General features: G+C 48.5%; 3 protein-coding genes across 3 annotated transcripts; 1 reads left to right on the top strand and 2 right to left on the bottom strand.

The window, feature by feature from the left end:
• Positions 1-13: 13 nt before the first annotated feature.
• On the bottom strand, positions 14-2219 carry LTR84_009426 (uncharacterized protein; the record flags this gene model as incomplete). The annotated part of the gene is made up of 8 exons (XM_064852966.1): positions 14-504; positions 573-682; positions 732-871; positions 931-1029; positions 1083-1219; positions 1275-1528; positions 1596-1880; positions 1939-2219. The coding sequence occupies 8 exons, from the start codon at positions 2217-2219 to the stop codon at positions 14-16; spliced, it is 1797 nt and encodes a 598-aa protein (XP_064700952.1).
• Positions 2220-6752: 4533 nt separating this feature from the next.
• Positions 6753-7631, bottom strand: LTR84_009427 (uncharacterized protein; the record flags this gene model as incomplete). The annotated part of the gene is made up of 2 exons (XM_064852967.1): positions 6753-6979; positions 7091-7631. 2 exons carry the CDS (start codon positions 7629-7631, stop codon positions 6753-6755), a joined length of 768 nt encoding a protein of 255 aa, XP_064700953.1.
• Positions 7632-9065: 1434 nt separating this feature from the next.
• On the top strand, positions 9066-13907 carry LTR84_009428 (uncharacterized protein; the record flags this gene model as incomplete). Its single annotated transcript, XM_064852968.1, has 1 exon — positions 9066-13907. The coding sequence occupies one exon, from the start codon at positions 9066-9068 to the stop codon at positions 13905-13907; it is 4842 nt and encodes a 1613-aa protein (XP_064700954.1).
• Between the last annotated feature and the right edge of the window lie 455 nt (positions 13908-14362).

Here is a 14362-nt window from a genome sequence, read left to right on the forward strand (position 1 = left end):
GTAAATTTGCTTCCTAAGCATCCGCCGCGGCGATAAATTCTTGTAGATCGCCCTCCAAGTTCCGCTCCACATCTCCCTCCTGCAGCATGCCGAGGTAATAGGACAGATCGCGTCCATCAAATTGGCGAGTGCTAAAGCCGTTTCCAAAGAAGGCCCATGGATTCATACTCCTATACTCAATATCGTAGTCTTCAAACCGTGGCTCCTTCATGATCTCCATGAAAATAAGACGTGATGCCGGAAACATGCAAAGCTGTCCGTCGGCCCGGCCCTGTTTAAACCAACTCGTACAGCCGCTGGACCATGCGGTCCTGGCCAGAAACAGTTCAGCGTGCTCTGTTAGTGCTTCCGCGAGGTGTGACTTCGGCGTCAACGACTTAATGTTCTCTCGTTGCATTTTCTTGATGACCTTGATAAAATTCTCGACGATGACTTCCAGTACAGAAAGGAACGAGCCGAGGCCATGAGGCCCGTATGGCCCGCTAATGGTGAAGTAATTAGGCACTGTGTTGTAGCAATATGTAAGCTTACCAGCATCGTAGGGAGTATTTCGAGAATAGTGTGAGACTTACTATGCGGAACACCGATGGAAAGGTAGGATGTGATCTTTTGGGCCCACAAATCCTGAACGTTGTGGCCATTGGCCACGATGGGAAATCTAGGGATCCACGTTGTGTTGAAACTGCCACACATTAGCAGCAACTCAGATTTGGACCAAGGCTGGCTGATACCCGGTAGCACAGATGATTGCATCGACATCGTGATGCACTCCATGGCTGTCCACAAATCCGGTCTCGTCAACCTCTAATGACTGCTGTGTGAAGACGGTAACGTGCTCCTTTGTCAACGCTTCAAGAAACCCCTCCCCAGGCTGTTGCGCGGGTCAGTTCGTTGAAATAGGATCAAGGCTAGCTCGACGTGCTGACTCACCGTGGGTCGCCGACAACCCACCCCAAAAGTCTTCGGAATCATAGCCTCAATCAAGTCTTCTCTTCCAGATAGCCGCCGTGTCATTTCTTCGACCGCGTACTTCACCAAGGATGAGTAAGGTCTCCACAACCGAGGGTTAGAGGCTTTCTTACCTGCCTGACTTGGGCAGCTTCTGGCGTGCCTTTGATCATGAAATGGAATCTCTTGTTGAGTTCTGCCTCTACCATCTTGGAGTATTTGAGACTTAACTCGGGATTTTCTTCGAGCATTTTCTTCTGTTTCGGCGAATCTGTGCACCCGTTGTCAGGCATTCAAGGTTCTATCAAGACTTGGACCGCACACACATTCGAAATTTCCTCCGGTAGGTCCGGCATACTTTTGGGCGAACCCAGCAGTCACCCATGTGGGTGAGCGTATCCAGGTGTAGAGTTTCTTGACTTTTGGCCCAAGGTCTGAAGTGATTTGTATTCCGCTACTTCCCATCCCAATAACAGCAACACGTTTGTCAGTTAAATCAAGGCTTTCGTCATAATGAGCACTGTGCTGCAGTCTTCCTTTGAAAGAATGAAGCCCCTTGATATCCGGCCACTGCCAGTTACTGCAACATCAAGCCTTCAGTTAGTATTACGGGCCAAGAATGGGGATTTCAGGAAAGCTTGACTTGCTTTAGGTGGCCACTCCCGTTGATAAGCACGTCGCACGTGTCTAGAGTTTCAACGCCTTCTGAGTCTTGGATGCGAATGTACCACAGAGCATCGTCGTTATTCCAGGTGGCGCTGACCACGGTATGGTTAAACTTCATATACGACCTTAACCCGTATTTATCCACAATGTCGTTCAGGTACTGCCAGATCTCGGTTGAACTGGAATAGTATTTCGACCACGTGGGGTTGCGGGCCCAGGTGAATTGATAGCTCATGGATGGGATGTCGCAAGCACAGCCAGGGTAACTGGAGAATAAGCGGTCAATCGATTGTGCACTCTGTATGAATTATTGGGGAATATTACCGGTTCTCTAACCATGTGCCACCAATATCGGCATTCTTCTCGTAGATTTGAACAGTTGTGTTGGTTAGCGAGTCCTCCGCAAATTTGGAAAAGCAGATTCCTGATGCACCAGCGCCGATGAATATGACACGCATGGGTCTCATTGTCCCATACGGCTGCTCTAATAGCTTGTATCCTCTCGCATTCTTTTCGGGCCATAGCTCTGCTGTTTTTGTCGTATTTGCGCTATCTGAAGCCACGCGATGCTGCTCCTCGAGTAGTTCTGGGGACAGAGATCCCATAATTATGAAATGTCTTTCACCAAGGTTCTGTTCTGTCCAATCGGAAAGAGGTATTGGCGACTCTAGGCCGTTTTCAGTGGTCAATGTCGATTCAGTCAAGCAATAATCAACCTCTCTCTTATGGTAGAACATCTATTTGTGCCTCCAATTCATTATAAAGGCCTCGAGTAACTCAATATCAGTCATCGGCTCAGTTTGACGCAGTTCCTTTACGAGTTGTCATGCCACATTTACCGCCTCTGAGTGGTTTAGAAGCCTTTGGGAACACTTTGGCGAAAGAACAAGCTAATGTGGATCATCTGGCAAGAATCTGCTTTTACTCTGAGTTGTTGCTTCGGCTCCGACAAAGGTCTTTTCACTCGACTTGCCAAACTCAGGAGGCCTTCCAGAGACCCCACGGCAGGGGACAGCAGATGCGTGCGCCAATACGTGTCGAACACATTGTTACTCACATTGGACGTATCACTTTTTTTACGGATTTGGACCTTCCTCCGGAGGACGTCTTTCGGAGCCGAGATATTAGGCGAGTAAAGCTCGATCCCGCACGCACAACCTCGGCCGAGATCGCCAGTAGGCGGTCTTCCAACATCTCCGCATGGCTCTGTAAAGCACCACATCCAGCCAACCATTTTCACCCACGATTTAGCTTTGACAGTCGGACCAAGGAAGAAGCTCGGTACTACTACTTGCAGTGCTAATATTGAGCGAATGTCTCGCTGTTTTGTGCAATTAAAGACAGGGCGGGCGAGTCTTTGGTAGCTCCGGCCCCGAGGTTTTTGCTAAATCAAGATGACATTGGGTTCCTTGACCCTGCCTGACATCTGTAGCCCCACCTCCAGGGCAACAGAAAAAGCTCTGGAAGAATAACATGTGGGATGATATATAGAGCTTCCGACAGTAATAATAATAGGATCATGTTACTCTCTCTCTCTCTCTCTCTCTCTCTCTCTCTCTCTCTCTCTCTCTGTGTGTGTGTGTATGTGTGTAAAAGTGATTGAGAAACGGCTTCTGCGATACGTCTCTTGTCGCAAATTGCGGCCCCTCAAACAGATTTGACAACAGAGATCATACCAAACTCTTTCGTCCTATTCCGGAGCAAGCGCAAGCGTCCTGTCGATCGACCCCCACCATGTCTGGGACTCGGGTCCCATTTTCTCGCGACTCACCTCAAACACGTGCCCGTCACGCTTCGTGGCAACTTCTGGTCAAGTTGGAAAAGACCTGAACGGCAACCTGATTAAAGATCCGGCGGCCCAGATAGAGCAGGCATTTATGAACTTACACAAAGCACTGGCGGCTGCAGAAGCAAGAGTGCATGATACTAAGTATCTTTATCTTCAAACTCGTATGGCATGTGGTCGACCACGATCCAGATAATCGTCTATACAGGGCACCCCTTAACAAGTTCTTGAATGGGCACAGACCAGCTACTACACCCGTCCCGGTCCCCACCTTAGACAGCCCGGGTTTTATCTTTGAGATCGAGGCGTATGCTGCAGTTGAACGATGCCCGATTCAAGAAATTGATGTCGTTGTAGTTGGCGCAGGTCTAAGTGGTCTCAAAGCAGCCTACGATATCCAAACAGCAGCATACTCGTGCCTGATCGTCGAGGCTCGAGACCGTGTCGGCGGTGATACGTGGTCTACTGATCTACTGGAAACTGGAAACTACTGAGTACTTAGTAGTATGTAAATCTAGTATTCTACTTAACTGGAAGCATCATTCAACAAGATATAGAGGAGGTCTTTTTGCATTCGCGTATGAGACAACGGCTGCGATATGCTAGAATACGAAGTTTAAAGCACTAGCAATACTAAAATTAACGATTTACTACTTAAGCAACTTAACAGAGACTAACTACTTACTTAGTAAACGCCAGAGTAGTATATACAGATACCTATTCACTATGACCTTGGTAGACCTCGACAAACATACTAAGTACTTAGTACTTAGTACTTTGGGCTAGGGAAAAGGGGCCAGGTCTGGACTTTATGCTATGCTGGACATTGAGTCTTCCGAAATCAGTGTTGTGCTAGTGTAAGTACTTATACTTAGCAGAGAGCACTTCAGACTAACTCAAGATACTAGTACGAACTACTAGCCACCCCGGAATGTGAGCCAAAACTCCCTGAGCAGTACAACCATCTCAGCAGCGTACCAGGCATCTGCAACTCGCCCCCCTTAAAAACCATCAAGGAGAAGGAATACATAGTACTTCAGCCTTGTGTTATGATCTAAACTGCGGGCAGTGTCTGACCAAGGTGGTTCCTTGATAGAGTAGACACTAGAACGTGCTACTCGAAGGACGTGAAGGGCAATGTGGATCTTCAGATGATATCCTAAATGTAGGTATAGAATTGTTAACGAAGTTGACTACGAATAGTCCTATCTAGTGTAATGACCGTGTATATATAGTGCTCCTTAAGTTGTCCATGTCTCCATGTTTCCTTGCTTCATGGGAACATAGAAACATGGTGACCATTATTTCCTTTCCTGGAGGTCCCGTGTCACGTAATCCAGCCCCACACCGCCCCGTCGGTACAGTTGCTTCCTCTAGTCCTCTGGTGCCTGCAGGTCATGACCATTTTATTGACCTTCGTAACAGTAGTCTCTATGCTAGTCTATTCGTAATACACAATTCCTTCTTATAACGAAGCTACTCTTAATAGCAAGTTAGTATTTAATTATAGATACTAAGTATCCATAACCTACGAGTACTACTAGTATTTAGTATGCCTTAGTATGTACTAAGCTATATCTTGACATTGCAATGCCACGTTTCACTACATCCGAGCCTGTGCGTCTTTCAACGGGATTGTCCGTCGGAGTTCAGTGAGGCTACCAATTTGCATATCAGTGTGAGTGGGGGCAAGAACCTGACTAATACGTAGATCAAGTACTTACTTCGTGAGCCCAGTCTGCATGATATACTAAGTACTGGGCTGCCGTGAATGGTGCTTAAAGGCTCTCTCGATGCCCTCCAAGACGATAATAGAACTCTATAATACTACTAGTAAGTATGTAGGATAGATGTTGACGTTAGTGGAACGAACCCCGACTCTGCTAAGTTTTGATGTCCCTGCACTGGGCCGAGCATCGTCGAACAGAGTAGCCATCACCAGCGGTACTTTCATACTTCGTACTACTAAGTACTCAACTCGAGTATGACTGAGTACTTGGTACTAAGCGAGTATTTGGGGCTCGAATGTGATGAGGTACTAGAGATTAGAGAACTTTATAATAAGTAGCGTGGCCATTGCTTGACTTCGTGTTCCGTCTATAGGACATAATCCTCTGTTCTCAGACTTCCCCGTGAGTATACTAGGTACTTAACTGGAGGGTGCTACCTTGACGGCGGGTTCGATGTTGAAGACGGAAGACGAATTCTCCCAGCTAGCGTGATATGGAGCAGATGAAGACAAATAGTTATTTAGTACTAACTTAGTACTAAGTACTTCATCAATGGTCATGGCGTTGTAGTGGCTTCTCACTTATGGATTCTAGTGGCCAAGTGCAGCGATTGCCCGTGCCAGTGATCTTCGCCACCTGGTTGTCTTCTGGAACAAGGGCGAACGTTTCAATCCTATCTGTTGCTTGCCCAGCTATCCTATGATTCCGGAGAGCGAAGATGAGGTTGAATTTGCAATGTACGCAATCTCAATTATAATCATGGTACTCTCACCAATGTGGAATTTGCAGGCCATGGACACCAACAGTCAAGTTTGGAAGCTGAAGAAGTGAGATAGGTTGGAACCGTAGGGTGGTTGAGTGCCCCCCACGTGCATGCTGCAGATGCTTACCTAAAAAAAGAAGTACTTGAAGACATGGTGCCTACCTAAATACCTAGGTACTTAGATGGGCAAGAATGACGAGATTACCGTGACTTGTCAAGAACGCCCCCGCATTCCACATCTCTGAGGCTGGTAGCGACATAAGAGAACATTCCAAGCAAGCAAGCTTTGCTTCCTTTCGATGGTAATCCACTACTGAAAGAATAACCTGGTTGCGTTGAATGTGAACTCTCAATGCTCGTAGTGCTGACTTATGGAACCGGAACATGTGATTGTGCAGGAGCAGCTTCTACTCTACCCCGCCAGAATCAATCTGCCAACAAGTGAGTTTTGCCTAGGCACAGATTGAGTCTTCACATGCTTGGAATTAAGAATTGTGTTAGGAATTGCATTACTCATTTCATCGTTCATCTCGTTCTGATTTCTCAAATTTTTGAGTTTGCTGTAACGTAAAAGCATACGTAGCGATCCCCCGCCAGACCATAGTCCCTACCCCCTTCGATCACGCCCAGATCAACCTAAACGATTGTGAGGCAAAGCATCCATTGAAGAGCCCAGTCCCAAATTGACACAGCATACACCCTGACATAACGAACACAACCTGATAGCAATGGTTCCGCCGATAGTTCAATCACACATTTGACAATTTCGGTCCCGAAAGCGTTCGATATAGGCACTTATACATGGTATGAAGAGGATACACCCAAATTGTGTGAAACGGTGGTCGTTCCGTCTTCTGCCTCAATCCATCATAAAATCACCTCTCAGCATTCTCTCGCCCAGGTGGTCAGGTTTCTTCAACTTGGCAATGGGTTCAGTGGGCTTTGAGATCTCCTTGGGTGGTGCCGGGTCGGAAATGCTGGCGGACCGGGGGCGGGCAGAGTTGGAGGCGAATGGGTTGCCCGATGAAAATGAGGGAGACCGTCTGCTCCTGTCACGGATGGCCTCGGACCAGTTAAAACCTTCTCCTAGATATTGTCAGTTCGATATTCGGGAAACGTGAAGTGGATGAGAAGCTTCCGTGCATGTGTCAAGAATCAAGAAAGCAGAGAATCTCAAGGACAGGCCTCGACTCTTACCTATAGTCTTGGCCGTCCCCGACGCAACTTGACGTGATGGAGTGGCATTTGCAGAATTCTCATCCAAGGTAAAGAGAGAAGAGGGGCGCCTACCACCGCCAGAAGCTGCAGGACTCCCTCCTCCTTTGACATCTCGTAATGCCTGTGCCCCAAAGCTCACTCGGCGTGCAAATGAAGGGGACGCTGGGGGTTGTATGGTTGCCCGCGTCTGGTCGTCTTCTTCGATCACCGCAGGCTCATCTCCAAAGCTGTTTCTCCAGTCCGGGGAGCCAGAAGCAGAGGATGTAGCAATGCTCGCTCGCCGTTGACGCGCAAACGCACCAAATGGCGAGGTCTGGTTGGAAGGATTTGTAGTCAGCCCCAAAGAGGTGATGGAAGTGCCTCGTCGATGTTGGGTGGCAGATGGGTTGGCAGGCACAGCTGTAGAGGGGGGAGAGGAGGACATAGTAGCGGTAGTAGAAAGGGATCGTGGGTTGAACATGTCGACAATTGAAGGACGACGACGGTTGGGGGGAGATGGAGGGCCGCTTGGGTCAGCCATCTTTACCAGCTTTGAAGTTGTTTTTGATTGTCCAAGCCAAGGACTCTTTTAGAGGATGAAGGTGAAGTCGAACTTGGGCCTTTTCGATGGTATAGTAGAATAGAGTTGGGTTTCGGGTGGTTGTTGGTAGTCTGAGAACAAAGGAGTCGTAGAGGTCACGTCATGGTGGTATGGGCGTCGCCTGATAGCACAGCTGATTGGAGAGTAACAAGGGGCGTTGGTCAGTTAGCTGACGATCAAGTGATGATGGGCCCGCTGTGGGCAGGCTGGGGAACAAATTGTGGTTATCAGGACGAGACTAGTGAAACACAGACACAGAGACGAGGAGGTGGAATAAGGGAAACATGGCAAAGGTCTACAGAAGAAGAGGAAAGTTCCACACATTTCGAGTTGGATGTTATTGTTTGTTGGAGCAAGGACAAGTATCAATTATCACCGAGCGAGCTTCCCCAGGCTGGTTAGATGCAAGTTCGTACAACTCGCAGGTTGGTCAGACTCAAGCAGCCTCCAGGCTTGGGGAGTCGAGGGATCAATCACCCGTAAAGGCAAGCATGGTCTAGGTGCATTAGCCCCGTATTGGTGCCCGAAGAGCCCGAACCTGGTTGGTTACAATGGGTTTCCTCGGACTCCCAGGCTATTCTGCAGGCCTAGGAACAAGATACCAACCAACTGGAGCTGGGAACACAGCTGGAGAAGAGGACCAGGGCCCAGGGTTTGAATGACCCAGCGAGGTTTGCACTTGGCTTTCTCACTAGTAGCTTGTGGGGTAGGGAGCGTTCGGCCCACCATGTTACAACTGGCCGGGGCTCACCTGAAGCTTTCGTAAACCAACTACACGTCCTCAGAAGTTACACCAGCGTACCTTGTTGTTCACGCGTAACCATATCTCACTTGAACCCTGAACAATCCAGAGCAACCAGCCAGCTTTGAACTACCTGCCCATTGACTTGATCATCTGATTGAGTAACCGTCCTTCAACCCTTTCAACGACATTCTCTTGGCAAGAATATTCAGTACGAGCCATGGCAATTCTCGTTTGAGACACATTGAAAGCCGCTACCTACCTATACGGATGCTTTGCAGGCACGGTTCTTTGTGCTTATGTCTCTACCCACTTCCTAGGGATGCAATGTTGATCCGTTTCTTCAACATGAAGTCAACTCAACAACGGCGGAAACGCCGTGCACACTCATTGTTGGTCAATGCACGAGAGTGTGGTATGTCGTTGTACGAATGCAGCTCTCCAACATTGAACTTTTATCCGTCCTTATGAAATGCAGTCCATTTCTTTGAAGCAGGTTTCCTGCAAACGTACCGTATGAGGGCATTGTTCTGGACACGGGCAAACAGGTCAGTGACTTTTTCCCTATCCCTTTCCATGATATTGAGCTCATTGCTGCCCCCTCTCGTGCTCTGATATTGCCCATTCTTCCCATGGAACTAGCATCAAGAAGACCAAGACCATCATCATCTACTGCCTTCCTTTATGCGCGTCTCTTTGCAACGATGTGTTCCCCCTCCCAGAGATCTACCGCTGCCATCACAGACCACTTTAATGGCCGAGCCTATCCTGATCGTCATCGAGGTCGGAGGCCAACCTCGATATTATCCGTCGAAGATCCATTAGACACTCTAGGATTGAGAGACCTGCAACGTCCAGCTATTGCAGATCCGAACTTCTCAAGCGTCACACAAATCAATCAGCAAATAAAAGCGATTGAGACCATCACCACTTTTCCTGTCTGTGAGAGACTCGCGATTGTTTCAGACATCGCTTCGACTCTGCCCTCCCTTCATGGATTACTCAAGAGCAATCATACTTCTAGACCTCTTGTGGCAAAAACTCGCAAGCTAATTGCACTCCTCAACGCCGTCACGGTTGTCGAGAAAGATAATCTCAAGCAAACTCTTTCCCACCTTTCACAAATCCGGTTGCCAGAAGGCTTAACACGTCAGGAATTTGCGGACTATGTGAATGTGCTTGACGATTTCATCTATTTGATTAGGCCACTCGCAAAAACAGTGGACTTGTATGATACATGGCAAGATGCTGTTGTATCAGTCCTCCAGCAGTATTTTCGAATTTTGCCTGATACTGGTACCGGAGAAACTCCTGTGAACGCGGATTTTCATCATCTCCGCCCTTGGGATCCATGGGTTGAGGAGAAACCATTTCAGCCAGTGACACCTCTAAAAACAACCGAATCGTCCATAAACACAATCCTCCCTGTTCCGTTGTTAGGAGAGCTGTCTCCGATAGATGACAACATGGATGAGGATTTGGCATTGGAGATTTTGCAAGGCATTATGGTCTACCTTTCTGAGTGGGTACGCCTAGATCCAGCCCTCTATCGTATGGATGCTGCGATTTGGTTCAAGAGTTTCACCGTTGCCGTTGATACCATGAAAGCACTACATTCTGTTAATGGCAGGATACTCTCGTCGGATCATGTGCAGGAATCTCTTTCCGCATGTGTTGAAAAATGGACAGTATTCGCTCGTATTTGGAGAATTGCCGCCGAAGATGCATTGGCAGAAGGGCTGTTTCTGCTCATGGAGCCTACCCGTACATCACCCATAGAACTGCCAGAAGCCATTTTCAGCCAGATTATGAGCCATGTCCAAGCCATGTCCTGCCATCCACTATCAGAATTACCGACAACGCTTTTTAGTCACGAAGATCACGGTGTCATTGGGTCCAAGTTTTCTATTAGAGCAAAGAATTTTTGCAACCTACTTCACCATCAATGGCAAACAACGATGTATCAATCAGAATTGCACCAACTCTGGCTTCTGGTATGGCGGACTCTCAAGATGCTGTATAAGATCAAGGGGAGAGTGGCGTTCGATCAGAGTGGGAATGAGTGTTTGATTGACAATGCTTTCTTCGACAAACCTGAAGTTTCTGCGACCTTCAATCGTTTGCTTAAGACCTCCGACGCTGCAAATCCAAGAAGCGCCGAAGATATGGTTGCTCAATACTGCCGGTTCATTACCAAATGTCGCAACGATCCTGATGATAAGTATGATCATCTCCGCTGCTACAAGGAGACCGAATTGCATGCTCACGTCGTCACCTCTCTTCACCAATTCATCCAGACGGGACACGCAAACAAGAATCTGTTGCAGAAGCTGCATCGTGCCGTCGTACGTCTTAACTTCATCACCAGAGGTCCAGCCACAATCAGAAGATGGACACCAGGTAGAGCTGACCTCGATTGGTCAATTGAGCTTTTGGACTTGGTATCGCCAACGAAAGCCTCTGTCGCAGGGCCAAATTCACCGACCTTCCCTCCTCCGGAGGACGATATTCATATGATTGACGACTTCCCCAGGACTCCAACCAGCAGTGTTGTCCATCCGAAGGGTATAAATGTTAGAAGTGCTTTTGACTATGTGTATTGTCCATTCCCAGAGACCAGAGCACACGAACTCGCCCAGAGCGCGCTTATTTCCCGTGAATTGGCATCATCGGGGACGTTTTCGGATGGGCTGAGGATGGAGGATTTGATCAACATACCGCCCCGCCACGTAAGAGGCCCCTCAAATCTGTCTCCGCTTCAATGGTTTGACTTTGTGACGCCGATGGAAGTCATTACCGTAAGGAACGTGCAGAGTCGCCTCTGGAGAAAACTACGAGGCTCTCAACCCAGGAAGGGCGGTCGTGATGTCACCAAACTCCACGCAGATCGAATTCGGGTAGGTAAGGCACATGGCAAGGCCTCTCCAGTGGAAGAGGGAGTACGTTTGAGAGGGGGCGCTGGTTCTGCAAGCCCCTCTGATAGTCGACCCTCGAGAATTCCACCTACTTACAGCCCTCGACGGGAAGTCTTGGAGCAATTCAGAGCCATAATCAGAGATAAATTCAATTCTTCGACTCCACCACCATACTCGGATGATGATCTCTTATTGTGGCTGAATCTAGCTAATTGGAATATCGAGAATGCCCAATATCGATTTACACAGGCTGAGACGGTTGTGGCCTTGACAATTCCGGAGTATGAACGTTCTGAACATGTCTTGAACCATAATCCTTTCCTAAACACTGTCTTGGCTTTGCTGGAGGAGAACAACGGGCAGGCGGATGAGGCAATCCCGTTCTTTACTAGCCAAGTTGAAGAATTTCGGGAGAGAGTGAAACTCAAGGAGAACGTGGACCTTAAGTTCGAAGATGCACTCGAGTTTTTCCGAGAAACCATACATCTCGATGAAGCCTTGGCTCTTAGGGAACGCTATCACCTCTTCCAAGTCTTCTCGGAGGCATTTAAAGACTGGATCATACCTGGGGATTCGATCTCAGAGGGCGAAATTTCATCTTTCTTCGAGCAGTACCCAAATGATGTTAAGAGAGCTATAGGGATCCATTTAAGAAACAGACGTATCGATGCACCGTGTTATATATGCCCAGAGCTCGATGGAAAAAACCAAATCCACCACATCTGTGTGTGCATAGCCGACAACCCGGATTTCATGGTGAAGGCATACGAAGATGGACAGGAATTTTCAGACCCATCACGCTGTCATCGATGCCCGTATTTTCCGGGTGAGTTCCATCATTGTCTAACTCCGCATCGTCATTTACCAGATTTCCAGCGCCGCCCTGAGAGAACAAGACACAAAGACGATGCTCGCCTGGTTTTAGACACATTAGACGCGGACGAGTTTGGAGACTTGTTTGCCAAGTTTTACCGGAAGGGGCGCGATGGTAGAAGGTACTCTGGGATAGCATTCCTGCTCGGGCCCAGCGGATTCGGTGCACCTAGGGTGGATGAAAGGGAATGGAGAGCGGGTATCGGAAATGTCATCAACGAAATCAACATTCTAACGACAACCCTCCGGAATTTGTTTGTTCAGCGCTCGTCCACTCACGAGACAATGCCAATGGATGAGATTTCTGAATATGTCCAGAGACGATCTGACACAGCTCGGAGATCTACAGAGCAGCTTTGTCAGAGAGCCGCCATTGATCTTAAAGCATCACTTGACAGGCTGAAGAGAATGTTGTCGAATAAACAAGCCGACATGGTATGGTTCGCGATACTCAGCTGGAGGCATGAGCTAGGACGTTTTATTCGAACAGTGAACGAACTTCGATCCCTTTGGCTCGACCTAGTGATACACAATGATTTCGATGAGCAGGATGCCCCTGGAATGAAGCCGGGCCAACCTCCACCATCGGACAGTGACTTGAGCCAAGCAGACGATGACAGCGACGATCATCAGTCTGGCCAAGGGAGTAGCCCAATGCGCAGACGTCCTCGTGGTACGAATCGTGATCCTTCCTTTTCTCACGACGAGCTCCCGCAAGTAGATCACCATGGTTTTGAGGATCGCGACTTTGGCGAATCTCCTACCAGATTTCAACCCAGACGCTTGCCCAGCAAAGAAGAGTACAACAAAATGTATATTGACGAACTTCGTCGAGAACTCATAGTGGAGCGCAAAGTGCCAAGAGAGACCGTCGGCCAATATCAGACGAAGGCAGATCTCATTGGACTTTTGATGAGGCTCGATCTCCGCGGAAACTACGGATTTGGGCCTCGTCTAGGATTCCATGCCATCAAAGAATTCACCGACTTCAGCAAGGATCGGCGTGATAGTACATGGGAGGCGAACTGGCCCAACATCGTGGTAGAGTTTAGGGCCCACCTGAGACGAGATTTTGAACGTGCTCGTGTGATTCGAGAGCGGGAGAGAGAGCAAGCGGAACGAATGAAGCGCCTCCGAAACGAACATAGAGCCCAGCGTCGTTACACACGACAGGCTGCCCGGCTCGCCCCCGACGAGTCAGATATAAGCTCTGATGAGACTTCCGAAGCTGATACGGCTCCAAACGTACTAAAGTCCGCTGATCGTGGTTCGCAATGGCCAATAATCAAGCTCAATCATACATTGAGGAGTAACAGGGCATCAGGAGCCCAGAATCAAGGTTCTACTCCTCCTGGTGCTGAACTTAATGCTAACATAGAGCCTGTGGATGGTGGATTGGAGCAGAGCGTAACAAAGCCGACGGGTGAGCCACCGCGACCTCTCCGGAAAAGACTGAGGCGGATTGCTGATCCTCCAACCATGACGACAGCTAATGGCAATCATCAAGCTGGGGATGCACCTCCCAGGCCATCAAGAGGAGGCATGTTAAGATCGATGGCTCCTCAGGAGATAGACCCAATAGCACGGGGAGTAGGAAAAAACCCGAGGGCGCCCAAGGCCAAGAAAGCCACACCCCAGAAATTCCACATGAAATTGAGGCCAAGGAAAGGACGAGGGCTGAGATGATAGAAATTATTAACCCGGTATAGTTGACGGAATCGAGATACAAGTAACCACGCTTTGCCCCTGGGTTGCTAGGTATCAATCGGTTTCACTCTCTCGAAGCATTTCCTGCCAACCGCATAGATAGCCTCCGTATGCATGCCTCCCGTGTAGAGTAGATGGAAATTGACGCTAGATTACATTTCATTTTAACATTGCAGCTTGAGGGCCAGGCATCTGTACATGTGACGGTATATGACGTGCAGACGTAGCCGAGGGGCTCGCGGCTGGTCTTCTCTGGATTTCAGTCCAAGCGCAATATGCATATGAATATACACACAGAGGCATCCAAAAGTCGACGAAATGGTATTGATGAGGTTGAGAGCTAAGGGAGTATTTGGTGATGCGATATCTCCGATAGCAAGTGCCCGGAGAGATGCCCACAGGCTAGATAGGGTCTTTCTCATTTTCTGAACTTC

The sequence above is a fragment of the Exophiala bonariae genome (genome assembly GCF_035927105.1).
Source record: "Exophiala bonariae strain CCFEE 5792 chromosome Unknown scaffold_38, whole genome shotgun sequence".
In the NCBI taxonomy this organism is placed as follows: domain Eukaryota; kingdom Fungi; phylum Ascomycota; class Eurotiomycetes; order Chaetothyriales; family Herpotrichiellaceae; genus Exophiala; species Exophiala bonariae.